We start from the raw sequence: 25,472 nt of genomic DNA, 5'->3' as shown, positions 1-25,472 counted from the left end.
ACTAATAAAAAATATAGATCTGGTTCGATGTCAACGTACTGGATTCAACGTCGAAGTGTCGATGAGCATTCCCTCGTCCGCCCGTTAGATGGCAATCATGCCGACGCGACGTCTTTACTGCCCGTCGTTCCTGCCAAAACCTCGTAACCTATACGTGGGTATTTCAACTGGTCTTGATGAGAGTCGTTTGTCTGTCTGTACTTAATAGGAATATGATGAAATATATATATAGAATTGTAGGTAGCTAGTGGGTAGGCCCCACTTTAGGGGTGTGTTTATATTTTATAATCTTTCGTTTCGTCGGTCACATTTACTAACATAGGTGGAAATTAGAATTTAACACTTCATTACCAGATTTTTTTGTAACTGTTCGCTTAACGTAGACATATGAGAAAATTAAATATGAAGGTATACATAAATATTTAAATGGTAATTAAAATTTTGCATGATTGCATACTCCATATTATAAACATAGATACCAACTCACGACTCACGAACTTATATGTAGTTCTCGGAAGCCAGCACAACCAAAGATAACATTTAAATAGGGCGTGGTTCGTCCGAAAGCCCGGAGTTAAGGAACTGTGTACAGTTACGAAATTTACGAGCGCCGCTGAATGCCCGCGCAGCTAAAAACCTAAAAAGGAATTCTCCATTTTATTGTTCAATGGAAAGGCTCTTAAAACTGAACTCATACACCCGAAATTAGTATAAGGGGAAACGTTTTATTTATTTAATCTTCTTCATGTTATTAACTTCGGTTTGGGTAACTACGTTGGTCTTTTTATCACTATAATTTAAGGTTTTTAAATTCGCAATAAAATATATTGCGTATATCTGTCCAGAAGAAAGTTATCTGCCTTTGTCTTGCAGAGCGGTATGATTCGCCTCTTACGCACAATCTAAACAGGATAAAATACTAATGATGTCACACGTCCAATATATTTTGTCTACAAAGATAAAATTCGGTTATTCACCTTGTGGCTCTCTTCGTGCCAGTTGGAGCATCGCATGACAGAATACAATGTGAGTATTCATTGGTGACTGTTCGAAAGCCAAAAGTACAAAGTACGAGCGGTACGGCTACGAGTCGGGTTCACGGCCCCTGCCTTTGTTGACGTGCTGTGATAGATTTATGGGTTGAATCTTGATGGAAATGTGACGGAAGTGGGCACTGTAGGGACTTCGCGTATGTGGTTAAAGGACACTGGGAATTTTTTGATTCGTATATTGTATTTTTAAAAATATTAATGGCGAGACTAGTTCCTTGTATATTATTTTCATTTCTCCATTTATTAATAGATCAGACAATAATTATAATAATACAATAATTATTCAGCGACGTAAAATGTAGTCGATGTATATACATAACTTTTATATATTATAAACCATCATTTTACAGATCCTCAACCACTGCCTTTCATGAAGTCGGCACCGTATAATTTATGCGTTTCATTTTTATCCAGGAAACCCGCATTTACTTTTTACATAGCTATTATAAAATAATTTGCAAAAGAGCACTGGCGTGTAATTTTTGAAAAAACATCCAACTTTAAGTCGTTACTAAAGTGTAATGGGACGGGATGCAGCTGTTATCCTGCCCGTACAAGGCGCGGTGATTTATACGGATCAGTTATACAATTAAATGTAGTTAAAACATTATACAAGATATATAATTGTACACTACCGGCGTTAACTGTGGCCTCAAGGCGCTATGGAGAACTGTTCTCACAAATGTTCGTACGGCCACCCTTGACTATATAACGTAAATACTAAACACAGCCTGCGGCGTCGCTTTAATCTTATTTTTTTTTCTTCTCAGTTGAGGTCATTTTATTTGCTAAGGAATATTCGTCCGTTTTTACTAATTTATTAAGATCTCTTTTTAAAAATATAGGGTACTTAATTACGACTATATTTCTTCATTATTAAAACACATCATCGAAATATTTTAGCAGCAGGTGCCATTGAAGTACCTGCATCATTAATTCTTGCAACACAAGTGCACAACTCTTCAAGTTAATAAGTTAACATGTTAACGTCCATCTATATTTTTATATTACATTCGATCCTTCAAAAGATAAAATGTTTCTTCCAATTTGCAATCAACTCGATTGTATTGCTAACGAGCCGCATCCCAAAAAGTCGGTCGCAACCTATGCCATAAGATTTTGTTACTGATATTCTTTCTATTCCTGCAAGCGTACTTGTTCAAATCGATGTTACAACATTCTTTGATCTTTGTTCAATAACTAAACTGTTATCCAGAAGATTCTATTAGAAATGTAAAAAATAAACATGTTATTATAATAGTTTGTTTATTATTTTTATACTAACAACTTGAATGTAAACAAGAAAATAGAATAATATTCATTTTTTATGTTCATTATGTGATATTCAATTGCTATTATGTAAATGTTAAAGGAATAGTACCTACTTGGTAAATGATATGTTGCCTTTTTTGCAATATCAATATTTTGTCGTAGGTATAGTGTAGGTGTTTACTGTTATATTTAATTTTCAAATGTCAAAGGAAGATGAATATACATAAATTACCATATTATGTATTTTCTTTCGGTCTTCTATATTGAGAGAAACAAACTATCATATTCTAAACTATCGGTTATATATTTTTCCGCTATCGAGTCCATTTCGATCACTTCCTATCGAGTTATCTTTTTCGATTTTTTTATGAGTTACACAAACACTATAGTGTTTACGATTAATACCTATAATCGAAGATACATATCTACCAATGATAACATATAAATCGATTAACCACCTAGACGTGTGTGTTCAAACGTCCTCGCGCCTCGTACCTGCACATTTATTATTACTGGCACGCCATTATACCTAGTTGATATTTCATTCGACAATACTTCGTTTAAGTATATTTATTTAGTTTTTTCATTGCCCTCCTTTGACCAGTTACGTTTTTTGCTCATCTTAACACGGGTTGGGTTGTGCTCACCAATCAACGTATCCTTCATAAGTCATCAACTCGAGAGCTCGTTGTAAGGTTAATGATTTCCAACTACTAAACGCCCATCATTAATTAAGGTTGTTTTTGACTAATTTAGATCATATATGTCTGTCCAAAACGATGGATTATCCAAAAAAAAAACAGTTTTCCGCATAGTAGGAAGAGATTACTTAGTATCACGTCTCTCGAAGTATTTAGACTCGAAACTGAACGCTGCACTCTGTCTTCAAAAATATTTTGTTAAATGATTTCGAATATTATTGTGAATACACACTTTAGGTATTCCATTAGAGTCGTGTTTTTCAATCTCGTAGTAGGCTGCTATCTACCAGAGAAATGTTTGTACACGGTATTCACATGTATATGTCATATTATTTTGGCTTAATGCTTTTTGGTGCCAGTAAATTAGTGTGAAGTTTGTATGTCTTTAAAATTGTATATTTTACTTATAACTTATAAACTAATGTTGTCGCCACAAGTTCTATCAGTAAAGTTTCTCATAGATATGTGTCGAATTTTAAAAAGTCGAGTCTATTTCAAGAATTTTTTTTCACATAGGAAGTCCTAAAACTCGCCGCGCCTCGAATAACAATAAGCTTGTGGCACGTTTTTATAAACGGATATCTAACTTTGTTACTTTGGATTTGAATTCACAACCTTTTAGAGAATTGTAAATTTTGTGTTTATAGAAATATATATATATTTTATTTGTTGGGTTGATGTTGAAGTAACACGTAGTTATCACAATATCTCAATTATTTGTATGAAAAAATGTAGTTTGTATAATTTGTTAGCAAACACTGTTTATATTTCATATTCATTTACATACTATATTCATTTATTTCTTTTTACTGTGAAGTTAAAACGATAAAATGTGAACGTGACGAGGTGGTAATTTCTCCGTTTTGGTATAGGTACTAAGTGGTAGCTTAATGTTCATTTGATGATTCAAAAGTGCTTGTTAAAGTATGCTATAGCTATATATTAATATTTTTAATTTGATTTTGGGGCTTAACGCCGTTGTAGGGATCCGTTACTCGCCGAGACCGGAGTCTCTGAACGATGGGTTTTTTTGCTTACCATACTATACGCAAGATATAGCGAGAAGCTGAAACAAAATTATTAAAGTAATAAAATATATTTTCTGCAGAGATGCTAACAACATAAGTAGCAACAAAAGTATAAGAATTTCGACATAGCTTGATGAGCATGGCTTAGTGGTCAGAACGCCTAGACGGTATCCAGGAGATGCGGGTTCGAGTCTCGCTACGTTCAAATTTTTATACGTTTTCTGAATAAGTATTTTTCTTTCCTAAGTGTGGAATAACACTTTAAAAAAAATATTTATTTTTAGTTCTAGTTTGCAATTTAACACAACAATTTAACCAACTTAAAAATATAATACAGGCTACAGTGATCAAAATTAGTCAAATAGATATCAAGTTACACCACGCGTTGACTCGCAAATGCTGTATTGATTACACAACAAAAGACAGTCAACACCGCAACCAAGCAGCTCCAATTGACACCGGCTTTAGAAGACTTTGCAGTCTCCGCACGATTCTCACTTTTACTCTCTAACCATCAATCTCGACTGTCACGCCTAAGGAAATACATTAGGATACATTAGAGCTGATGTGCGTCTGTTTGTGTGTGTTTCTTTGTTTACGTAAATATATCTCCAGATTTATGGTGACGAGAAGTCGTTGACTTTGCGTCTGTCTTTGGTTTTTGGTGGTTAGTGTGATGTTGGATTTGTTGTGTTTTTGTATTCGAAATTTATTTGATACTTTTCAGATGCTTAGTATGTTTAGATGCCGGTAGTGGCGCAACTTGTGGGTTCGATTCCCACTCGAGGAAATATTATACAGGTGCAACAGAATGTCTTATTTACGCTATGTTCCTTCGGCCCATCCTTCTATGCAGCAAAAAGCGTGAGGCAATTTTGGAAGATAAAAGCTAAATTAATTCTTACTTAAACATGCTCAAAAGTATTTTTTTATATATATTGATCGGTACATATTAAGTACAAAGAAATTACGATAAAAACAAATTATATAATGTATAATTAATCATTTATCACCTCTCGTGCAATAACAAATAGCTATATCGCTATCGCACCAATCGATGTCTAGTCGAGTTTTACAAGATATTTATAACGAGATTTACGGCCTGACAATTTGCAACCTTATTTGTATTAGAGTTTTTTTTTAACTCGCAAATCATAGGGTAGGCAGTGGGAAACTAGGGACTTAGTATTTAGACACTCTGTTCCCATTAAGACTCTTCCGTTCCGTATTGAATATCACATTCATTGAAATTTCACTTGACTTCTTACTCCTTGTACTCTATGGTAGAGAAAGCAGGGAGATTGTTCAGTGAGATGTCACTCCGTTCCCAATAACTATGAGTTTAGGCGTTTTTAAAGTACTATTCACACTCTAATTATAATAATTAGAAATATGTCAAATTTTAACGTAATTGATTCCGAATCTACACCTAAGCTATTTGTTTTTTTTTACTCTACCAAAATACTCTTGTCTAAAACAATAGATTTCGATTTTTTATATGTAAGCGCACGTGTCAGATTTACAACGAACTCTTCGTAACACTCAAGAACAACTAGAGACGGCCAACTAAATATAATTTCGAAATAAAATATTTTATTATCTTTGCTCCAAGTTCTTTGAGACGGTTTTATTGGATCTTCGAAATACATAAAAAGTGAACAACTTTTTTGTACACTCGTTCTGGTAATAGATTTCACAAATCTAAACTAGACTATAAAATGAATAGTAAGATATACAATTGTGCTTAGTTATAAAATTTACTTTATTTTTATAGCAGGTTGACTACATTTATGTTAATGAAGTGAAGAAAAATATACCATAATCTATACATATAATAAAATTGTAACTGATCGCTGTGTGTAATTGGAAGATATATGATAAAATCTATTATCTACCAAACTTTAAATGGAGTTTTGACTATTGTATTTAAAAAAACATCCTTTAACATTTATTGTTTTTTTTATTTAAAAAGGATTCAAAAATAAGTTATATCTATGAAGGTATAAAAATGTAGTATAAATAAATTTCTTATTTTCTAATAAATTTATTTCAAGTTGGTAATAAGATGGATGTAAAATTATTTTCCATTTTATAATAAACCATAATTAGACATAAGATATAGCAGGAAACAATAAAAAACAATTTCCTTTGTTTTCCCCTCAACATGCATACTAATGAACTAATTTTATCTATTAAAGTACCCTAAATTTAATTCTTCACAATCATCATAAACAATAGGCAAACTTAAATCGTATGGGCGTTGTTAAACCTAACCGCCTGTGTCTAATCGCTGTACACCAATTATTTTGTACGTAAGAATATATATATGTTTTAACATCAAACGACACGAGATGAACAGATAAGTGAAATATAACAATCATTCTCTACACTGACTTTTGTATTGTTAAAAAAAATCTACTTCACACTGGATTCCAAGTGTTAAGACACTCCCTTACCCATTTTCCCCCGAATTTTCCTACGCATTGAGTGTTGAGTGGCGGAACTCAACGCCGGGCTTTTGTCTTGGCGTCTGAGATAGGAAATGAAAATATTAATAAGTAATAATCTATTCGCTCGAGCCGGGTTCGAATCCACAACCGTCGCTTTACAGTCACATCTTTGTGCACCTGGGCCTCTTGTATTGTCGTTTTATAGTTTTAAACAAATACAATCACAAATTTTCTACGACCCACTAAGCGTTAATACGATTTCACTATTTTCGCTAATGCATCAGTAGTCGTTCTGGAGCTATTCGGCCGCAATCACTCTACTTTCTACTAATACTATAATAGTAATGGAAATTGATTCGTATGATTTTTTTTTGTTCCAAAACGAATCACTATTATAGAGTTTTCTAAGTAAAAGTTATTTATGTTAATGTATCTATTTGTTCCTTTGTATGATTGGTATCTAAGAAAAGCAAGAGGTTGAATTCGGCAATTTAAGGTGGAATGTTAAGTTATTTATTGAAAGGATTCTAACCTAAAAGAGAAAAATAAGTAAGTAAGTCGTATTTTAGAGAGGTTGGTTACGGATTTATTTAGTTGTTCTATCGATACCTTTTCCACATAAGTTGGTAAAAGGACACAATATTTGTGCTGTGTCTATTCTTCATATGTGCATGTGATAATTTTGTAAACAAATATTGACTTATAATATATTTTAATGTTATTTTTATTATCACTTGAAGCCATAGTGGCGCGGTTGCGCTAGCGTGCGACTATAAACGCGACGGGTTTGTGTTTGATTCACATTTGGGGTAATGAAATATTTCATATTTTCAATTCCTCTCTCTGGTAACGCGGCGTTTTAGTACACTACTACTGGCAATTGGAGAACGGAAGTGTCCTAATGGTGAAGAAAGTGTCTTAACATTAAATTCCCAGGTTCTTTCTGGCTGACCCTTACATATGCGAGAAACAGCGTGAAGCTAAAAAACAAAAAACAATAATTTGAAATCAGGTTTGATAATTGAATAAAGATGATAAAATATAAATCAATGTGAAGTAACATCGCTTTTCAATTTAGTTCTATTATGATATAACATAAATCTGTCTCTACAGTTTACGAGCATTACGACCGAGATGCACAAGTAAGAGGCAACTAATCTCCAAAGTAAACATATATTACTACTGTTTGCAGTTGGTTTCCTCGAAACTTGTTACTACTGTACGAGTACGAGTAGGTAAGCAGCTCACGAGATAAGGTACATAATAAATTCTTGCGCTTTATGAAATGGACTCCTCTAAAATTGATATCTAAGTATTTAAAGTGAAGTACGCGCTGTATTAAACGTGGCGTGCCCGATAGCCATCTGTGCGTCCGAGCAATTGCCTTGTTTGTCGTACGGCGCGACCCGAGACTATTATTTAGCTTCGTTATCTACTACTACTACTACACTTGTGAAGGTAAATGAGCAATACGCACCAAGAATTCAAACAATGGACGCATTCCACCAGTTTGTTGGTCAACATCATCGACAAATATTAAGAAATATCTGCCTTTCTTCTCATATCATCAAGCGTACGTCGATGTCTGTTATTATGTCAATTTCGGAAAATTTTGTACGTTTACATCTCCTAATAATTCCACGTAGCAGTATGAATACGGCAGGTAATATAATTGTATGGACGTGCGTATCTCTGGAATGGCATGTCGTTTTCGACTTGATACGGTGTTCGTGGATAAACTCACTTAACCATTTGAGTCGTTTGATGAAAGATTACACTGTTTACCTGCGTACCTCGCAAATCCTTCGCGAAAATGTACTAAATTATTATTATAACTTGTTTCTATCAATGCGCATATCTTTCATCTTTATTTAAAGTCGAAAGCTTCTGCCGTAAAACATATTAATAGGTACCGAGCCTTATAAAATTACGACAGATTTCCTGCACAGCCAGGATTATAATCCTAGGCCTGTCAGGCAAATCGAAACTGTTTACTTCTAGTTCGCACGTACATTATGCACATTTTCAAGTACGATGCACTAAGTTGGAGGAATGGGTGCCACGTGATGGGAATACAAGAGCGTCTGTCTGTCGGTCAGATATTATCTGGCAATAAACCCTCGTTGATGCAGGCCACTCCCCCGTGAACGGATTGAATCCGTGTACGCTCGTATCGGGCAATCAACACTGGATATGAGGAAATGTCGGTCGACCTTTAAACAGTTTCTAGAAGTGAGTAATGGAAGAGCAAATAATTTTACAGATCATTTGAACATGTTTATTGCCTCTTGTCTTTGGATTATTTTATAGTCAATGCTTTTAATTTTAATTTATGTCGTACGTTTAGTTACGTGCATACATATTATACAAGCGGCTGTCAACGCGGCAGGTTGTGGGTTCAATTCCCACCTGAGGAAATGTAATATTTAATATTCCCATTTACTTCGCTTTGGTAACGAGAATACGCGCGGCTTTAAGTTTCGCGACTTAATACGTAATCGCAGAATTTGACGGGAAGTTGGGAACGAGGTGTTGCGAACACTAGGTTCCCAAATTCCCACTGCAGCATTCAGCGTGAAGCTAAAAAATAGTCTATATGTATAATGTATATATAAACGGAAATACCAAATGTAATTATATCCGATTTCCACGTCAATTTAGATTGTGTGTTGGCGATAGCTTTTTTGAACCGGCACTCTTGTCACGCGACAGTTTTCTGCCATGGCTGAGGCCATTGTAATTTTCCAAGTCATTAAATCATGGCAGAGGGACCACGTGGGCATGCGCGCTTAGATTTTTTGTTCGGAAGCGACGACCAGCGAGCACGTCGTTCGTCATAACACGTTTATTATCTGCGTGGCCTTGGCCGTGAACGGTCGCGCGGAGGACGTTGTGTTTGTACGTATGTACCTATGTATGAATAAGTACTATTGAAGCTTAACATCCAATATTGATTCTTTTTTAAGGTACACAAAATTAAATTTATGTAATTGGATTTTTGTTTATTTTATGACGTATTGTAAATGTATAATATGTAAAAGTAGCAATGTCATGCATTAATATAAATGTTTGGTCAAAACGTTTTTGTTCAGCTTCGTGTTGTATTCTGTATGCAGCAGGATAGGTAGAGGGAACTTAGCGTTACAACACTCCGTTCCCCACTTTTTGCCGAACTGTCGAGGCATTGCGTGTTGCGTTTCGGAACTCAGCGCCGCGCGCGCTTTGATTCATTACCAGAGCGAATAAATGATAATATTAAAACCTTCGTCGCATTACAGTCACATGTTTGTGCCGCCGCGTTTGTGCTCTCCCTATTAAGTAATGGCTCTCTAGCTTCACACTGTATCCCTAGCGGAATAGTCAAAGATGACTCTATTACTCTGTCTCTATTACTATAAATTACTCGTTAGTAACTAAATACCTGGACGTTTATCTTCGATAGCCTTGGGATCTTTTTGAAGTCACCCCCGCTGCGTCCAGCTAAGCGGATCGTCACCCAAAGCTGTGTAATAATGTAACAGTGACGTCATCGACACTGTAATTATAGTAAAAGTTCGTGACGGTCGCACGCTTCGCCGACTTCGCGGAGAGTAATTACTGGTGTATGTGTGTATGATCGATTATCATGTTGTCATTGCTGGCAAATATTTGATGGTGTTTTGTGATGTTTGTAGTTTTTTTTTTAATAAATATGTTACGGATTTTTTTTTATTATATATGTCTTTACCTGCCTTTTTTGCTTTTTTTTTTTTTTTCAATTTAAAAAACATTAACTATTAGTGATGATAAGGTCAGTTGATCAAAATACAAGAGTCGGAATTCCAACTGTCAAATGCACAAACTCCAAAATTGGAAATATTGGTAATGATAGATTTTTTTTTAATACATTTTCCATGTATAAACATCGATCAGTTAGTTACATGTATATTTTATGTATACATATTTTTATTGATAATTATTGTCAAGTATATAAATATAAGTAATTTTCAATACTTTGTCTGCTATTAAAATTCAAGTCTTATATCGGTTGTTACTAGTTGTCTCGACTCTAACCCGTAGCTTATTAAGGTCAATTGCATATAACATTCCTTTAAACCGCCTTCAACTACTTTACGTTAACGTTATTGGAATATTGCATTCTTAGATTAATTGTAAGAAGCCATCGAACGTTTATTCTGTTATCACTTTTTACCTTATCTATTGATTTAAGTTTTGATTAAATTTCATTATTTTAAACCACAAACTCTCTTGCATTTACTGGGCACTTTGCAATTTCCAAAATTCACGATAGTCTTTTTTTTTCATAAAATTTTGTTATTTTAATAAACAAACTCAAACTGGTCACGTTAAATTTCCAAATTCATTACAAATAGCTATATGTTTCTTCTAAGCTCTTATTTTTGTAGGTAATCTATATCTTTTAAGTATAAGTATACTGTATACACATAATTTTATAATACCGTAGGTAGGTACAGTAAAAAAAATACATTGATGACACAGGATGAGGACACCTTGAAAAGCTGTTGTTTTAAATTAATCATAAAAAAATGTAATTTGAGATTACTGTGAGACAACATTACAACAAAAAATACGAGTAGGTACCTGCAAGTTCTTAGTCAGAATTTACAGAATTACCTACTTCTGACATTGCTACTATTTTTATATCAGTCCAATTAGCCTTAATATTACTTGAAAATATATTTTTTAAATACAAAATTATTATAAAAATGTAGTATGATAAATTGGGTATAGTTGCAACATTCTAATGTTTAGATCCCAGCGGCAATTTCACGCTTCGTAAAGTGAACGAGTCATATGAAAATTATTGCATAGATCCCTATTTATTACGTTTTACTAATGTGGTTTATTACCTCAACTAAATAACCCATCTATAATGTTTACGAGCGCCCCTACAAAAGACTTGTTTTCTTTCAATCTGACATCCATGATAAAAGATGCACATGCTGGGTACACAGATTCTATTTAAATCTCACAATGAATGGTCATTCCGGAGATAATTTATTCCATATGAAATTGTGTTTTAAATCATAATCAACTTTACGATGTATCCCGCACAAGTCTTGCTGGGTAGGCAAAGGGAACCTAGTATTAATAAACTCCGTTCCCTACTTTTTGCCGAATTCTGGATGCATTGCGTGTTGAGTGGGGGAACTCAACACCGAACGAAGAAATCTCTCTCTCAGAACGAAGAAATGAAAATATATGTAAATTTAAATAAATATTTCCTCTCCTCGATTGGAGATTGAACCCTCAACCAGTCGCGTTACAGTCACACTTGCGCCACGAGAACTGGCCTCACAGACTGTGAAGAAATTGTGTTTTAATATTTCATTTAATTTGTTATCAGAATATTTCTGTGAAGGCGCAATTTTGCTTCAAGAAAAATAAATGATTAACTGTAATTTGAATGTGAAAGAATCGTCGTACGTGTTCGCGTATAATCAAACCTCAATACAATATCTGAACCAGTAACATGTGACGTCAATGTAATTACAGAGTTACATCATTCTTGTTATGCCAAAATAACTCACTTTAGTAATTCGATGTTTGGAGATAACATCGCTGCGGTCATCGTCCCGAGAACGTTCGAACAGAATTATTAAATAAAATGTTATTATGAGAGTTAACTTCACTTATCTTTATGCTGTATCCCTAGAGTGGTGGTCGGAGAGAACAGAGAGTCGGACGTTACGGTCTCTGTATACCTCTTTCGCCTCGTCCACTGTCATCAATCTCTTCATATACGTCCTCCGGGGGGAAGGAGATATTGCGCCCCTGCACCACGATTAGCCTCAAATAAGCTAAATAATATAATATTATAAATGTTTGGCGCTAAACATGTTTTAACGTTAAGTGAAACCGCAAAATCATTGCATATATTATACAAGTCATGTCTAGCCTAGAGTTTGTTTAATCAACAAATTAGTTATGCCGGTTCGTTGATCCGACTCCATGTAACAACTGTGTGCTAAAACATTTATTGAATATACTCATACAATGCCATTAAAATTATTATTATTATTAGGTATAATATACATCAATACTTCATTTTTTATTTAAATAAATAAAAATCAGCTTCACGCTTTATTCCATTGTATTATGTAGCAGGGTAAGCAGAGGCAGAGGGGACGTAGTGTTAAGAAACTCCGTTTCCCATTCCCGCTGAATTCTGGAATTCTAAGTGGCGGAACTCAACGCCGCGCTTTGCGTCTATAATAGAGTGAAGATAAAATATTTAAGAAAATGATGAAATATTTCATTTTCACGAGTGGGTATCGAACCTAAAACCTATCACGCTTGTGCTCCTGCGCCATGACATACAATGCTATTAAAGTTACTTTTAGATATAATGTACAACAATAAACTAAATGATTTATTTATATTGTGAATAACAAAAAAAATAATAAATTTCCCATCGTGACATTCATAGAAGTTAGAAATATTAAAGATTCAGAGCGCGTCCACTGTCAACGCATATTTGCAACGCGAAAATGGTAATAAATGCATTATGCTCATAAAAACGATCAGATTGGTGTGTTTAGGATAGCTTAATAGTCGTCGTACGCAACACAATGCGCCTCGTTACAGTGCGGTCAACAAGTCCTGGCCGCCCTGAAGTTAGGTTTTCTGAACTTAAGTGCAATGCTCAGCCAGTACTACAGGGAGGTCACAACTTGTTGGCAGTATTGTATGCACTTGTGGTGCCTTTAAAATAAGTCAGTTTCAAATGAAGTAGGACAGAGGCTATCTCTTGTCGGACAGACGTTGACAGCGGCGACCGCTTCAACCCAATTATAAGCTCACAAGCTACGGCCCACGTATAAATTACTATTTGCGATAAAGTAGCCCTAGATTACGTACAGGTTCTCAACATTCAACATTCTCACAAGCTATTTACCTACGACGACGGTGTTCAATTTATTTTCAATCAATTAAAAACATTTGTATATTATTAACCTGTCATTCTCTCATATTTAATGTATTATGTGGACATAATTTATTTCATATAAACATTTGTCTCTCAGAATAATTGAGATGTGTTACGTGTATACGCTGATAACATGCCACCTGCTGGCCAGCAAAAACCTATGGAGGCACTGATTTTTTTTCATCGTCCACACTAGATAGAGAACTCCGTTATATCGCTGCCATCATAAATTTGATTTCTTATGGTAGATATTAAAAGAATATGCAGAAACTAGCTTGTGGAGTTTTTGCTTTAGAATGTGATGCCGATTATACCGGTTTACGTTCAATCGGCTCCCCGACGTCTGGCTAAAAGCTATGACTAAAAATGCTCGCGTCCATTTCATTAACCCTAAGATCGATCAGTTTCTCATCTCGCTGTAATGGTTCTGGAGATATTGTGTTCGTTAAACAAGTTTAAAATGCAAAATAATGGTAATTGATATTGGAAGTTATGTTGTTTTTTTTTTATTATATAGATACTATTGCTGTATCTACATGTTGAATTTTCGTATTACGACATGAGGAAAACTTTATTATAAATTTTGTTATACCGCTTTGGTATCTAAACATAAAAAAAACCTTTCTCAAAAATCACATTGACCTCAAAGACCGGACATTTTGGTTAACAGATTGCAAATGCGATAAGATTGCTTCTATTTTGCGACTGTCGACTGTCGACTTCATAACAAACAAGCTGTTCTCACGGTAGCTGTTCTCTCCAGAGACGAACGGAGAAAGCCTTATCTTGGCTATCGGAGCGCGAACAATGCGAAGAGCACGCCATCGCTTATCAACTTTGGCCCATCTAGTCTGTTCATTCGACTTTCACTAACATACGAGATGTTGACTAGAACACTACCTTTGTTGTATATGAGGACAAAATCTGAAAGTAATGATGATATTTCTTTCGGATTTTGGGGCCGTCGTGACATTTCCGCTATTAAACTTGCAATGTTCAAAAATTCGGCGCAAAGTGGGGAACAGAGTGTCTTAACATTAAGTTTCTTCTATCTGCCCTGCTATTTATGGGATACAGAGTGAAATTTAGAAATAGAAATAGTAAAAAAGCTCCATCAGTAAGCTCTCCACAACAATACGGACATGTCCTTCAATACGTGTGAACGGCCGCTAGCATCGGTATTGTTTACAAAATATGAAAAGAACATCAGCCGGCAGCCGGGAGACGGAGCTTTTTTACCTTTTAATATTCAATAACACATCCACGGGCGTGTATTGTGTTCGGGGGACGCATGTTAAACTTGTCGTGATTTAGTGCAGGGGCTCGCGGCCCACGGGCCTAATTACAAAGTTTAATGAGATGACGCCCGCACACCGAAACGATGACAGAAACTTCTAAGTGTTGTATAAAATTGGTGTTTTTATTCAGCTTTGTATTTTATTATTGGCATGAAAGTGGCATTTTTGGTAGTGTTAGTGAAAATTATAATTAGGAATTGTCTAACCTGTTATACGCGAGGAAGAATATGTATTTGAAGTGTATTAAACTTTTATTCAGTAAAAGCTTCTAAATAACTTAAATGATTAAAATACAATAAATATTATACTTGTAAATGTTTCAAATAAGTATGGTAAGTTATTTAATCATAATAAAACCTATTTAAATGCTCACTTACATAATATTCAAAGTCGAGCCAACGCGGACGACATAAATGCGACATGATCCGCTCCACACCCAACAAAACATGCAGCTTATAGGTATACACCGAACAAAGAACTACTCCATATTTTAATACTCGAGAGCCTAACTAATGTTTATCTTTAATTTGGTCTAAGAGATCACATTCTCAGATAAGATTCTTAACAAGGAACTTAGTAATGGTCATAAAAAAATTAAGTTTACTATTTTGTTTTTTTTTACTTATGAGTTATGTAAGACCAGGTACCGAGAATTATCATAATAGATTAATATACTTGTTATTTTTTATATGTACATATATTTTTCCATAAATTATACTTAAAAATATAATATAGTAAAAGCAACATCTTTTATAATATAGGTACATAATATCATGAGTCACGTAAGGCCGGCCAGGTACCTACTGAAAAATATCACAATAGTTAATCTATTATGATATTTTATATACCTACTTGTTAATTTTCATTTTACTTAGAATACTTACTTTTTTATTATATACATCGTCAATGAAGCCGCTGATATCTCGGTATTTATTTCTATTGCGAAAGCAGAGCAGACAAATTGTTATGACTTATGTTGGTCTTTTTCCACCATAACTTCCAGTGGGAACGCTGCCAGCTGGTGCAAATGGACCGTCTGCGTCGAATGCCCCCGCATCACACTCGGTGTCGCCAAGTGACAGCACTTTATTAAGTGATTCCACTTAGGTTCAGATTTCCTTCAGCAGTTTACTTTTCTTTATTTTCTTTGTATTTTGTTTGGAAATTTTATCTCTTGGCAAAATTAAAATGAGAACTGCGTTACCATTTAAGGAAAGTAGCTTTACGCTTATTTCCGTATGTTGAGTTTTGTTTCTCTTCTGACCAGAGCTAGGAAAAGAATGCTAATTCATTCTCCCGAGTGGAAATTTAAGCCACAACCCTCGAATGTTAAAGAGACAATCAGATGCTGTACTTCTGCGCCACAACTACCATATAAGTAGAATCATTATGTATTTTCCAATACCTTCAGCAATATAAAAATACTCAAAAATTGAGGTCATGGAATTATTTATCACAAAAAGTTGCTATCTACAAAAAGATACGACAGGTTTTCGTCCCCAATATCAGAATCAAGAGTGTCACGTCGTCGTTGCAAAAAAAATCAAAAGTTATCTACATTTTTAATACTGAATTTAGTTACTGGAAATATGTTTTTTAACTTTATTATTATCTACACCGTTGATATTGATGAGATATTCCAACCATGAACCATGGGACATTTGACAATGTTTCGATTAATTTCACAGATGATTCTTTGATATAAATAGAACAATTGTATATAAGTTTTTATGAAACGCCTCACCACCGTAAATGAAAGATTGATGATTTAGCATGCGATTAAAACTTTTTGCTGTCCGAAATATGAAATTGCCATATTATTGCGAATGCTATGATTGCAAATCAGTTAAGAATTTAGAAGAATCAATACTCACGATTTACCATTTTCTTATAATAACGGTAGCTTTTTGTTATAAATTGCAAATATAAGTATATATTTTTTTATATTTCTAAGGTTAAGATACTATCAACTCGATTTACGACGAACAGGCGTTGTTCAAAGAAATTGTTTCTCAGTGGACATCAACAATTAATGTTTTAGGTGGCTGTTCGTGTTAGGAATGCTTTCTGGGAAGCCGTTTCTATCTTGTTCCAACTTTATATTTAAACTTAAACTTGGTCTCAGCATAATATAGTATTCTATAGATCAATTTAAATTAGTTTTGTATCAAAATTAGCTTTTAGATTAACTTAAACACATTTAATTACTGTTACCCTAGGATTATTTGCATTTTATATGATTTTCTTATTTTTTCAAACGTATTTTTGAATTTGAAAAGTAGCTCATATGTAACTCAAAAGATTATATCTTAATCTCATTTTCTCAATTTTTTTATACACATTTTAAATTTACACAATATTTTTAAGTGAAATATTATAATAATAGAAATATATACTAATAAAATATTTTCATTCTGTTTCAGTTACTGCCACTCAACCACCTCAGAGGCCTTGGATACCCTTGGCGCGACCCAATAAGACTCGTCCATCATGTAAGTACATCCACTTCTCGTTGTGGTCATCCTTAGTATTCCGTGTCAATGCCATGTAAAAATATAACCAGTTTGGGAGACAGTTTTTGGTAAATTGCGCCAATGTTCTTGTGTATGCTTGTGTGAATTATGTTTTATTTTAAATATTAAATTTTGGATGATTATACGAGTATAGTACCTACTAGCAAGTCAAACGCAGCTTCGCCCGCTGAAATGTAATATAGTTATATTATGGCCAAATTGTACAAAATCTAGAAAATTACATAAATGTTAGTTATTCTGATGTATAAGTTCTACTTTTGTAAAGTTTAATCTATAACTGTTCAGTAGTTTTGCGTGAAACTGGAACAAACATCCATCCTCACAAACTGTCACATTTATTATTAGTGATTTGTAAGATAAAAATAAGGTTTATTTTCGATAGGAATCATTAATACTTTATTATACAAATCTGTAATAAAAATTGTATTGTAACAATGACAACGTATAAATTTCCTCAATAATAATATGCAATACAAATTATCGACCCGTTAATCAATGTTAAGACGGTTTCAATTCTCCGCGACCTTAATTGTTAATAAAATCGCGTACATTATTAAAAAAGCGTTAATAGAATGATTGTGAACGAGGCCCTTCATTAATAATGTGTCATAGCGGCACGTATGGGCGCGGCGCATGCACCTTGCTATAAATAACCTGAGGACCGCCCTGTCTTTATAGTCTTATAGGTTCTATAGGTACCTTCAGTGCGGGGCGGGAACCCGATCGTAATTTTACCTATCATTGCAATAATTCAGCGGCAATATACTGCCTACTTCAGCATCTTGGTAGGTTCTGTCCATCTCTCGACATCTTTATTTTAATTGAAACATGCTTGCCTTGTTTTGATATGTAAAAATCTTCTGAGTTAATGTTTTGGATAAGAATTTTCTTTTTATTTATTAGTCTTGAAGTATTGTTCTGGTGAAACACGTGTATGACCGAAAAAGGTCTAATCCTTATCCTGGCTCTACGGGAGATTATTGCAAATTTTAAAGTAATTCCATGTAAGGAAAAGATATTTTTTTTAGGATTCCGTATCTCGAAAGTAAAATACAGAATCCTTATAGGATTACTTTCTGGTCTTGACAGAGGATCAAAATTATTTATCTCGAGATCGCTTGGAGTTTCCAGCTGAATTTGATACCAAAAGATACGGACATTTATGCACCGATTTTGCTAAAGGTTACTTTCATTCAAAATAAGTTATAAATTATAAATTGTACATCCCGCAGACCTACAATCTTGAAATATGTACGGAAACTTTGGTAGGTGATCTCCGACTCACGCTTACCCGATTTTTTACTACATAAAATAAATTGATCAATTAAAGTAAAATTGGTAGCCATTTATATGCTCGATTGGATTCCCTTAGCGTACCTCCGTCATGCTTTAATAAAATCATTTACCTATACATCATTCCCTATGTTTAAATGATAAAACAATGTATAATGTATGAATGTAAAATGTGGTTTCATTTGTAACAAACCTAATAATGCGTATAAAAATATACATACCTACTTCCACAAATCTTTTAGGTAACTTAAGAACTATTTTTTTTATATGAAATAATTTAATCAATACTAACGTATATTAGTAGATTTGTATTTAATATAACATGTCTACTTAAAAAACAGTATTCTACACAATTTTATCGCTTACAACTTTCTACTATCTGAAAAAACGATAAAATTTTATCCGTTATTTAGTAATTAAATACTCTAGTTGAGTCAAGGATTGGTTTCAGGAAATATATTTATTTATACGTATGTTTGAGTCATATGTGAAATAGTTTCTGTCGCATAAATCGGCGATATGAAGTATGACTCGATGGACATTTATCATGGAAATATGTGTGACTCAATTTGTACTTAAGTTTTTTTGTGGTAAGAAATTTACTTGCGATCTGACCTGCGATTATTTTACTGAGCGGTCGGTGCTAAGTTTGGTGGCAGCGGAGTATAAAAAAATTATGATTTAATAAAATAATTTTATTAAAATTAACTTGGAGGCTAGTCGTGGACTTTTACAAGAGTGTAACAAAACAGGTTTTGGGTTCGATTCCCAATCTAGGAAATTAAATAGTTATTTTCGTTTCCTCGCTCTGGTACAGCGCGGCGTTGAGTTCCGCCACTCAACGCGCAATGCTTCCAGAATTCGGTGGCAAGTGGGAAGCGGATTGTCTTAATACTAGGTTCCCTCTGCTTTCCCTGCTGTGTGCGGTATACAGCGTGAAGCTGAAAAAGAAAGAAATAATAAATAGCTTATAACTAGATATTTAGATGACAAACCATTGTCAAAGTGAAAAACCATTCCAACAATAGGTGAAATATAATTACAAGAATAGGTGAAAAATGATTCGATAGTTCAAATAATTTTATTATTATAACTCTTGGATCCGATGCAAACATAACCCAATGCTGTGTGAAGACTTGCTCAGCGATTCCATTCCCGGGTTGTATAGGGGCGTAACATGAATTCAAATTCAAAATTAATGAGTATTATCATACTGAACAGGTTTTACTAAGGTGGAATTTCATTATTTCTTATTGTTTAGCTGAACTACTTTGATTCCACATCAGGTGTATCAGTAGAGTTAGCCTTTCGCGCTAGTTCTTATCACTAGGATACGTTACTCGGTTGTCATCTCCTCAATACAGGTCATCATGCCTTGAACGGATCGACCTCGAGTAAAATATTTGACATGCTTTTACAAAATCAACAAAACATTATATATCATTTACCTTCAAGAAGGCCTGACTAAACAGACTTAAAATTTTTTAAGTAAAATATATTCTCATAAATATAATATTTTTATCAGTTAATTAAATATTTTTAGAATAAACTACAAACTGTTACAAGGATATAGAATATCAGAAGGTCAATGCGTTCCAAGCTCAGATAAACGACACTGAGCAGAAATTTTAAAGTGATATATAAACATTTCGTTCCACGAGTATCGAATTACGTATTTAGAATTATTTCTGAATGTTCTTTCTATGCTAATGGTTAAGGGTCCGTATTTATAAATCGCTCTCAAGTCTGAGATTGATCTTGAGATGCCGTTTTTATTCATAGATATCTAACTTAGGAATGAAAACGGCATCTTAAGATGAATCTCAGGTTTGTAATTACGATAAGATTGCGACATGCGTTTTCATTTACATAATATACTCTATTCTTGCATTTTGATGGAGATGCTAATAAATTCAAATTTCAAAATCAAGATAACAATAAATGCCATTAGTATATTTCAAGGATATATATTTTTTTTATTAAAATATATTCAATAACATATTTCTTATCTTTTTTTATTTTGTTTTTGTTTTTATTTGAAAGGTTAAGGCTGTAGTCGAGATAACTATAACTTTTGTAATATAAGTTTATCCGGTTTTTTTTAATAACTATGACATGATAAACTTGTCTGGTTGTTATCATTATGCGCTATATAAGTATTTGTATTTTCCAATTTCAGTATCTTATAAGCAAAATAAAATAATTTATTATATCTTTTACCTTAACAGGAACAGATACGCATGATCGGCACAAATTGCTCTGATAATCACTAAACGATATCCCTTTTTTGTTGTACGCCCATACAATTGCGTTCAATCAAGCTCACGGCCAGTTGGCCAGGGAGGAGAGGAAATGCCCTCCGCGGGCTAGGAACAATGGACAATGAGAGACATTGGCTGCGCGACCTCTCCGCATCCGTGAACTCGCGATCGATATGTTTAATTGTTTTGTTATTTACTCTTAGTAAAGGTATATCCTTATACCTTCGCGGTGCAGCGGTACAAGAAATGTTAGCGTCTGATGGTAAACGCGACGTTTGTGGATTCGATTCCCACACGTGTATGTACTATTTTAATTTCCTCGCTTAAGTAAGCTGACAAAGTGCAGCATTGAGATATGTGCCACTCAACACGCAATGTCTCTAAAATTGGAAAAGAAAATGGGATCGGAGTGTATTAACACTAGATTCTCTTTGCCTACCCTGCTTTACGCGGGGTACAGTGTAAAACTATTAATTAATTTATTTGTTATTATCTACTATAAACCGATACATAAGAGTAAATAAATACACTCTTATTTATGCTTGTTTATATTTAAACAGTATAACTTAAACGTGTCCTAAAAGTTTTATGTAAATAATATTATTTGCTAAAGCACTCATTGTGAATAACAAATCACTAAGCAAGCTAAGTTCAAACTGTTCGTGTAATGACACAGTCGATGGACGGCTCGCGCCTCCTTCTATTATATTCATATGAGACAAGAAGGCGAGGCGGGACTTATTTGTTTTGATTATAGACAACTTTGCCTATCTATACTAATGGAAATTATATATGTACACGTAAAAATTTTGTTTAAGAATTGTGTAAGAAAATAAATATCCCAATAATAATATATTTTTTCGGTTGAGTTTGGTTATTACCATTAAAAAGAAAGTTCATCTTTGAAGACAATCTACAGAGTCATTATGTAACGTATCAAATTGCAATCAATAGTAAAACTAGCTCAATAGCATACAGTTCATACAAAGACTATTGCGTCAATAATAAATAGCTCGTGGAATCAATCATCGGAACATGTGCAGGTTCCCATAAACATCCACCATGTGCTTGGCCTCGATCGGTGCATTCGGTGATAATAAAACCGATACGGTTTGCATTTTTTATTAGACAAATGCTCATTTCTCATTATTTTGATCTATTTCTTGATATGTTATGTCGTTTGGACGTCATGGTGGTATGAATTTAAAATTATATTCAATATTTTGACCTTGCAGTATCATTGGTTTTTGTTCTCTTAAATGCAATAAAAACAAACTCTACTTCATATTTTGTAGTTGTTGTTGATGTCCCAATTAGTAGTCAAGAAAATTGCATGATACGGCTCCATTAGCTGAAGGTGAAATCAATAGAGAGCGGTCAGCAACAGCGGGCAGCTCGTATCCCGACACCCACTAACTACATCTTGTTAGCACCTATTGAGTCGTCTTACGTCATATCGACGATCTCACCGTCTCTGTGACCGGGTACGTACCGCTCTAATGAGATCTTTGCATTGCCAATCCAAATGGAAATCTCCAATCGGCTAAAACGCTTTTAATGAGTCTCATGGACTCTGCAAAAAAATCTGTATTGATCGCTCACGAATAATATTGATATTGAAAATCATTACACGAGCGTGACCGACCATTGTAACGGTATAGCTTCATTGTCTATAGAGCATTTGGAGATACCTTCGCAAAAAAGGAATATATTGTTTCTTGTACTGCGGAAAGTCAAAGTGACGATATCAGCTTTTTGTTTTGGATTGCCCATATCTGGTTGGTAACATCTTTGTTTCGTTAAGGTTTGTTTCCTTCCTTTAACTTTGTGTTTTTTTAATATTATAATATTTTTTATAAATATCATTATTTCTTTTTTTTTCAAATTGTCTTCTAAGTAACTTTTTAGGAAAAAGAAAATAACATATTCTGCTTAGTCAGATACTTCCAAAGTTCCCCAAAATATTATCCATTGTTCCAAAAAATGACGTCATACAAATATGAAAAATATTTTTTATCACAAATACAAAATTTAGTTGTACCTCAAACGGAACGTTTAACGATGCGCGCATTGTTTCGCGACGTTTGGCATCAGGCATGCGCGTGCTGTCTCATCGGGCATACAATGGACGTCGCGGGAGCACGTGCTGCGGCCGTATTGATGGCCGCGCGCCGCCAGGTGACGACTTGGTGACGATTAGCATAAATAAGCGTGTGTCGCGATGGCTATCAGTTTGTCTTGACGCTTTCTTTTAACACTCTTTTTTTCAGCTTCACTCTGTATCCAGTTTATAGCAGAGTAGGCAGAAGTAAGCTGGTGTTAACACACTCCGTTCCCCATTCGAATGCTTGAGGCATTGCGAGTAAAATGGAGGAACTCAACGTCGCACTTCTTGCTTTGTACCAGAACCCCTATTCCCCCGAGTAGGAATCAAAATCAAAACCGCCGTGTCACACGCTTATGTCCCTGCGCCACGTCGACGTCATTCTTGTTACATTATTAACAATATAAATTAAATATAGTCCTATTACCCTAAAACCTGACACTAGTCACTACCCTACATGAACATAATCGATTACCAATGTATTCATACGTAATTTATGTTTCTGGGCGTTTACGTAGTTACCCATCAACATTGTATCTAATAGACTTGAAACCACCTGCCTAAGGGGGTGTTCGTGGGTACTTAGCGAGGCTGTTAAACTTGCAACTAAACGGCCCATTTTGTACTCGGCCGCCAACAGATGCAAAAAGGTATCATCATTAGGATGAGTTGGGCCGCAGTCACGAGTGCCCGCTCCTCGTATCCGGGCGATGAATGGTTGGAGAAACAAAGGCATTGTCGCGTGTCTCTCCACGGCCCGCCTATATAGTATGTGGAGCGTAATATTTAGGATAGTATGGTATAATTAGTGGTGTTGTTTTATGTTGAACTAGGTTTTTTAGGTTGTGTTTGATTCAATTATATTATAGTTTATGTTATTGAAAGTTCTGTCCTAAGAAGATAATATATGCTATACTAGTGGACCCGAACGCGGCTACGTCCGCTTGAACTGTACGAATATTTATTAAATATATTTATGAAATTATTTTCAGTTTTTAATAGAGAGATGCGTTAAGCAAGCTCATTTTGGGTGACGTTTTTTAACAACAAGCTTTGCAAATCGTTGCTTAGCAACGGCGGTTGTTATAAACATGGCGGAATAAATTGCATGTCAAATTAATAAGTATTTTAATATATATATCGAAAATATTACAAATATGAGAAAAAAAAGTATCCTATGTTCATCCCGGGAACCTCAAGTATCTCTATATGGGTATTTTATCACAATTAAATTAGCGGTTTGGGCCTGATTGCGTAAAAGACAGACAGACAGACAGACAGAGTTACTTTCGAATTTATAATATAGGTATGGATATCTGATATAAATACTTTGATGCCATACAATTGATCAAAGTAAAAAATAAGAAGTATTCATTAATAAATAAATAATAACAAGTATTTTTTACTATATGGTTAACCAGATTGATAATTGGTTAAAACTAAGCAGCCTAATCGCTTCTATACTTAAAATTCATTTTGATCATTAAAACGTGACCTGAAGATTAATACCCACTTGTTTTCACGTCACATGCAGTAAGCTCCAAAGTGAAACTTTAAAGCGTTTTCATACTTTACTTAGATAATTCCAGTTAAATCCGATAAAACCTTTTGAAGTTTACATGTGTTTTAGAAATTTTAGTTCTATTATTATATGGATATATCTGGCCAAAATTTTTATATTATTTGGCTACCATTTAGAATTACGTACCTACTAAAAAGCTAGCTGTATACAGGTTAGATTAGTAATAAAAACATTTATATGTTTAACCGAATTCAACAGAATAAGGTTATCTGTTAGATATGTTGGAATTTGATAATATATTGGAATGGATAATTTTTGAGTATGATGTTCTATTTGCGCTTTCAATTTTAGCACATGTGCTAAATTTTGTAAGTTATTTTTTTGAGAAATTAATAGTCTTATTCATCATTTTGATTTAAGCTTGGAATATTCCAACTATCGATCGATCGAAAAAATCGATTTACATGTTTTTTGAATATGGATATCCACGCATTTCAGAAGAGGACATTTACCTTAATAATTGATATACATTTTAGCACTTCATTTGATGAAATTATTATTATACTATTTTCAGGTATATTTACAGTAATGTGCTACAACGTGCTATGCGACAAGTACGCGACAAGACAGATGTACGGCTACTGCCCGAGCTGGGCGCTCGAGTGGGACTACAGGAAGAAGGGAATACTTGATGAGATCAGGCATTATGCTGCGGATATCATCAGTTTACAGGTTAGTTACGATAGTTCCAATACTTCCAAAATCTTGATACAATAAAATTTGTCAATTCTTAAGTAATTTTATTAATATATGTCGATGTCATGCTTATCTTTACTATTAAAAATGCTTAAATTTACATTAGATATAGGGATTGTAGTAAATTTTTAAGTTAATTCATCATTTCATTTCAATACATTTCATAACAAAATATTTTATTATATTCAGTATGATTTGTAAAGATTTTATGACAAAATAATTGCTAACATAATACTTAAATACAAACCAAGT

The 25,472-nt window shown here is 34.1% G+C and overlaps 1 protein-coding gene across 1 annotated transcript in view; it reads left to right on the top strand.

Moving 5' to 3' along the window:
* twin (CCR4-NOT transcription complex subunit 6-like twin) overlaps positions 1 to 25,472 on the top strand; it is a 162,017-nt gene that overhangs the window by 123,519 nt on the left and 13,026 nt on the right. Inside the window, exons 5-6 of the mRNA XM_085207329.1 lie at positions 17,174 to 17,242; positions 25,039 to 25,196. Coding sequence (XP_085063455.1) covers positions 17,174 to 17,242; positions 25,039 to 25,196 — 227 coding nt within the window. The remainder of the gene's footprint in view (positions 1 to 17,173; positions 17,243 to 25,038; positions 25,197 to 25,472) is intronic.

The sequence above is a fragment of the Heliconius melpomene genome, chromosome 3 (assembly GCF_056956725.1).
Source record: "Heliconius melpomene rosina isolate 202511_hmr_F chromosome 3, ASM5695672v1, whole genome shotgun sequence".
In the NCBI taxonomy this organism is placed as follows: domain Eukaryota; kingdom Metazoa; phylum Arthropoda; class Insecta; order Lepidoptera; family Nymphalidae; genus Heliconius; species Heliconius melpomene.
Note: the sequence above shows the minus strand (reverse complement) of the source record. Positions and strands in the feature narration are given on the sequence as shown.